This window comes from Hyalella azteca, unplaced genomic scaffold (assembly GCF_000764305.2).
Source record: "Hyalella azteca isolate HAZT.00-mixed unplaced genomic scaffold, Hazt_2.0.2 contig8914, whole genome shotgun sequence".
Taxonomy (NCBI): domain Eukaryota; kingdom Metazoa; phylum Arthropoda; class Malacostraca; order Amphipoda; family Hyalellidae; genus Hyalella; species Hyalella azteca.
Window position 1 is genome coordinate 77,407 of NW_025938997.1, and position 5,563 is coordinate 82,969.

Genomic DNA, 5,563 nt, shown 5'->3' on the forward strand with positions numbered 1-5,563 from the left:
GAATAGAAGTGTCGGCGTTGAAGAAATAGGCCCATGGCCTGTTGCCGATTCTTGAACTTTTCGTGACTTGATTCACAAGGGATCTGGCCTTTGGAACCCGATCTTTCCATATCTGACGATTGATTGAGATAGCTGCTGGACTTATTGCCTGGTCCTAATTTGCTAGGCATTTTAAGACTGAACATATGCTCCTGCTTCGTCTAGTCTGTTTTTGAAGATGTTCATACTCGGAGCGTCAACGATGCTATCAGGGAGGCTGTTACATATGTCGGTGACTCAAAGCAAAAAGAAATGTTGTCGCAAGGATGTGTTCCAACGCTGTTTTTTAGTTTACAGTCATGGTCCCTGGTGTTGGTTCTTGTTTAAATTCTAGTAATCCTTCTGGGACCTTGTATAAGCCATGAGTACACTTCACGAGCTTCTTTTAAGTTTTTTAAAAATATATCCGCTTTTAAGTTTTCTTGTTTTTTTATCTCTCTGTTATCAATGTCCTGACAATTTAGAAGGCAAAATATACTTCAATGAGGTCCCCACGCAGACGTCGATAATGGAGGCTTGGAAGCTTCATAATATTTAATCTTTCCTCATAGGACTTGCCTTTCAAGCCTGGAACTATCCTTGTTGCGCGTCTTTGAACACTCTCTACTAAATTTCTGTCCTTTTCAAATTTATTATTGATATGATATTTACCAAATCCATGCATTACCGTATTATTGATGTGATATTACCATATCCATGAACACGCCATCTGTCTCTTATACACATCTAGATGTGTATAAGAGACAGGTCCTTCATCAGTGTCCTGTGAGATGCAAAGATCTTTTGAACTTCAGATTACAGACTGCGCAGGTCATTGGATTTTTTAGCAGAGGCCCAGGTTAATAAAAGAATGGCACACCCAAGCCAAATGATCGATCTAAATACCGGCAAGCCAAATCGTTCAGAAAGTAAATCGAAGTTGCTTCAGTTTGCCAGATAATTAAAGACTATTGCCGTGGGCAGTGTTAAGAAACCATTTTATGTTTTTTTTTACTTAGATAATAAAAATTCCCTTCCTTTCATTTCACAATGACATAAATTTTCTATTCAGACTGAGAAACAATTGCCACGTTATATTGATCAAATATTATGAACCAATGAGAAGCAAAATACCATTATTTTATTTTCAAGAATTATTGATTAAAAATTTAGCATTCATCAGCACGCAGAGGATACATAAGTAGCAAGTTTTGTTATTGCATTCAATCTTGGGACCTTCACTGTGTTGCCTGACGTAACGTACCAAACGTTCATGCCAAATTACGAGGCTGATTTCTGACAGCCTATAAACCTGTTTCTAGTGCCTGGAATGTTTTTTTAAAGGCGGAATGCTTTTTTTTAAGTGAACCACCAATTTTAGAATTCCACTCTGTGTGACAATCCGAGGTTCTACTGCTGGCGACCCATCTTGCACACGATGATGATACAGCTGGCCACGTGGCGACACATGTTGAATATTGCTGGCAACGCTTTGCCTTGAAAAAGTCTATATTGACGACGCATTCACCACTTTCTGCACCCTGGTGTGACATTTCATCGTTGCTGGCAGGGGCATGTAGTGTGAGGTTTTGAGAGTGATATAAACCCATGGTGCAGAGGATGGATGCAGCATCGCCAATATATGGGTTTTTAAGCCCAAGCGTTGCCGGGTAATTTTAAGATGTGTCGCCGAGTAATTTTTAATGAAAAGCCATTTACGCTGAGTAATGAAAAACTATTTACAAGCCACCAACTTATTTACAAGGTTGCATGCACATGTTACCCCAAATAAATAACTAATTTTAACCTAAAAACAGTCCGATTGTACAGCAAGTGTCAACTGAACATGTGATAATGCAGTCTGACCACTCTAATGTGACCGCAACTACGTAATCGTAAACTTGATGTTTACATTTTTTTGGTGGGAAGTTGGGATTTGGGAACTCATCACAACTGATTTCCGGACAAGCTTCACTGCATACTGATCAATGATCAATCCAACACACCGGCAGGCGGCAACCTTACTTTTTTTTAATAGTTGGCCGAAGACTGGCAAATATATTAAATGAAAGAATTTAAATCTAAATGTGTCGGCAAGATCTTCTGAAGGCATAAATTTTTCTACTGAAGCATTGCCAAAGATCTTGCAATATTCATCCATGATCCACTCCACTGTGCAGAGAGTGAACGAAGATTTAAAGACCTATGGGTAATTTTTAATGAAAAGCCATTTACGCTGAGTAATGAAAAACTATTTACAAGCCACCAACTTATTTACAAGGTTGCATGCACGTGTTACCCCAAATAAATAACTAATTTTACCCTAAAAACAATCCGATTGTACAGCGTGTCAACTACTGAACATGTGATAATGCAGTCTGACCACTCTAATGTGACCGCAACTACGTAATCGTAAACTTGATGTTTACATTTTTTTTGGTGGGAAGTTGGGAACTCATCGCAACTGATTTCCGGACAAGCTTCACTGCATACTGATCAATCCAACACACCGGCAACCTTACTTTTTTTAAATAGTTGGCCGAAGACTGACAAATATATTAGGCTAAATGAAAGAATTTAAATCTAAATGTGTCGGCAAGATCTTCTGACGGGCATAAATTTTGCTACTGAAGCGTTGCCAAAGATCTTGCAATATTCATCCACTCTCTGCACAGTGGAATTATAAACCAATCAGAACTTGAGTTGCGCATATGGTGATTTATCTATAGCCATTCATTTCTTGCTACGTCCTTAATGTGTCAAAATATACCGTGTTTACCCTAATTAAGATGCAGAATATCAATTTCATCAGAAACTCAGAATCACAAATTTGCAAATGTGCAAATTAAACCAAACCAAAATTTACAACTTTAAACACTAAGTTCCTCAATCCTCACTGTTCATGCTTCAGAAATCCAGAAAAAAAATTCTAGCTTAAAAGCCAAGAGATTTTAGAAAGAAAATTTGATTTTAGATTGTTCATTACAATCCTGCTATGCTAATTAGACTGAAGGCAGCAAGGCCCAAACAAGCAAGCCCAAGGTCAAGGTGTCAAGCATAATCTTTCAAGCAACAGCAGAGAGCAGACACTGGACACCACACTCACAGACAGCCTGACAGTGACAGGCATTAGGCTAGGTAGGTCATTCCCAGAATTGGATACCTACCAGGCTACCCCTGGTCAAGCCAATGCAATAATTGCCATAACAACTTGTCAAATGAAATTTAAAAACTGCAAGAAGTTTGAATTGGTAAAAATACATTAATCACAGATGAAAAGAGCAATGACATACCTGGTTTGTTCATTAATTTCATTTTTAATTTTGCCATCTTTCTGACTCTGAGGAGGCGTTCCACTAAAAAATCCACATTCAGCTTTGGACACTGGAAGTGTCCTTAGATACCTTCCTTCAATATTACTTGCATCATCTTCATCCTCATCAGCAGCATTCACAGGCTCTAATTCCAATTCACTCTTTTCAGAATTATTTATATGAGTGTTCAAAACACATGATTCCGATGATTGCAATTCAAGAGATGATTTTTCGGTGCCAACAGTTGGAGATTCTGGATTATCATTCTCCATTGTAACAACTAACAAGACAATGTGATTTTTAGGCTAATAAAATGACGAGTACCTACCCTACGTATAATTAGCGGCAGAAACTTTACACTTTGCACCTCCCGTCAAAAACGGATCCGACACTAATTATGTTTTTTTTTTTCATGAGCAAGCTCTGTTACGGTAATGCGATCCAATGTATATCCGACTGGAATATGACATTAACAACAAATAACATATCTGAAATTGCAGCGGATTATCACGAATAACGAATGACATTGCAGAATGAACTATGTATGAGTTTATATTATTGTTCTTATTGAAGTTCACAGAATACATTTTCATTATTTACAAAATGAGGTTTTCCTTGATGACAAATCTCCTCCAAGATATTCTATTCATATAATAGTAAATAAATAAATAATTAAATAAATAGAGGTTTCAGCGTTTAATAGGCCGTAGGCCTGTCGCCGATTCTTAACATCGCAGAACATCCCGGCGCACAGAGCTGGGACCGAACCAGCGCCTCTCAGCTCCAATCTTGGTACTCTAAACTTTCACCATTGGGCCACCCTGCCCACCACTGGGCAGGGTGGTGATGTGATGCATAACATATCATAGTGATGTCGGCGCTAAAGAGCAGGCCTGATGTGGCCTGTCGCCGAATCTTGAACTTTTCGTGACTTGTTCATAGAAGATCTAAATCTTGTCATTTGATCGGATATTTTCCAGACTGAAGATAGGTTGAAGTAGCTACTAGACTTCCACCGCGTTCGATATGGTGCTAGGCATTTCATATCAGAACATATATTTTTCCATAGCTTTATCTAGTCTGTTCTTGAACGCGTTCATACTCGGAGCGCCGACGATGTAATCAGGGAGGCTGTTCCACATGTCGGTGATTCGAAGCGAGAAGAAATGTTGTCGCGTGGACAAGTTGCAGCGAAGTTTTTTTAATTNAACACATAAATATAGGCCACAGCAAGCAATGGGTCCCGCTACAGAGCTTTCTTTACAAGGGGCCAGGGAAAGGTCTGTGGCGCTACGCGCGTATCGCAAAGCTCCGTGCCCACCGAACTAGCGTACAAAAAGAAGAATTCGAACTAGCGTACTGCAACATAAGCAGTAACACATTTAATTTCTGCTGAATTCAATGTTCATTGACCAATTCAAACTAATTTTTGGTTGCAAGTGAGCAACTGCGACCAGTCGGACATTTTTGCGACTTGTCACCTATAGCCCCTTCTCGAAATGAGAAGATACTTTTTGCGTGTTTGATTGGCAGAGCAGTTTGTTCAACTTTTAAGTATAGTTTTGTGTAATATTCATATATTTATCTAGCTATGCATATTCTATTGGCCATCCAGAGATAGCTAAAAAAAATATATTCGTGAGCTTAATTCATTCTAATCTATCATTATACGGCTCAATAGCATAGAAGTTGCTTCCATGTCTGTTTCCGGCCTAAAATATCCAATTTTGCACGCTGTTATACACTCTCAGGCCGTACTACACGGTCATCGTGTTATACACGAAATATTTTATCTTTTTATCGCACCCTGTAACTCGCAACAGATTCATTCCATATGTTACAAACGACACTTGTTGTTACGCGTGCTTCTCTGGCCATGTTTTGGACCATGTTCTCACATGAACTTCTTTGAGGTATGTGACCGCAGGTTGAATCAGAGGTAGTTTAAACGAAAGAATATGTCCGGTTTGTGCGCGGATGCATTTTTTTTCTAATGTATGACAGAAAGTGAAGATTGTTGACGTAACTGTAATTTATGATCATATTATACAGGCATTAATATGTAACTTAAAAATTCTATCATAATTGCACGGCAATTTGAGCGTGATAAATTTTCGTTATTAGTTACAATCTAGACATAAGATTAGCCTGTCGTGATAGACACAATTTAATTATTTCGTAAAATTAGTTCGAATTTATTACCTGCGGTAATGGAAACTTTGTTGGAGTGT

General features: G+C 38.5%; 1 protein-coding gene across 1 annotated transcript in view; it reads right to left on the minus strand.

The window, feature by feature from the left end:
* Positions 1-3,781, minus strand: part of LOC108674740 — a 15,810-nt gene extending 12,029 nt beyond the window's left edge. Inside the window, exon 1 of the mRNA XM_018162707.2 lies at positions 3,312-3,781. Coding sequence (XP_018018196.1) covers positions 3,312-3,604 — 293 coding nt within the window. The 5' untranslated portion in view covers positions 3,605-3,781. The remainder of the gene's footprint in view (positions 1-3,311) is intronic.
* Between the last annotated feature and the right edge of the window lie 1,782 nt (positions 3,782-5,563).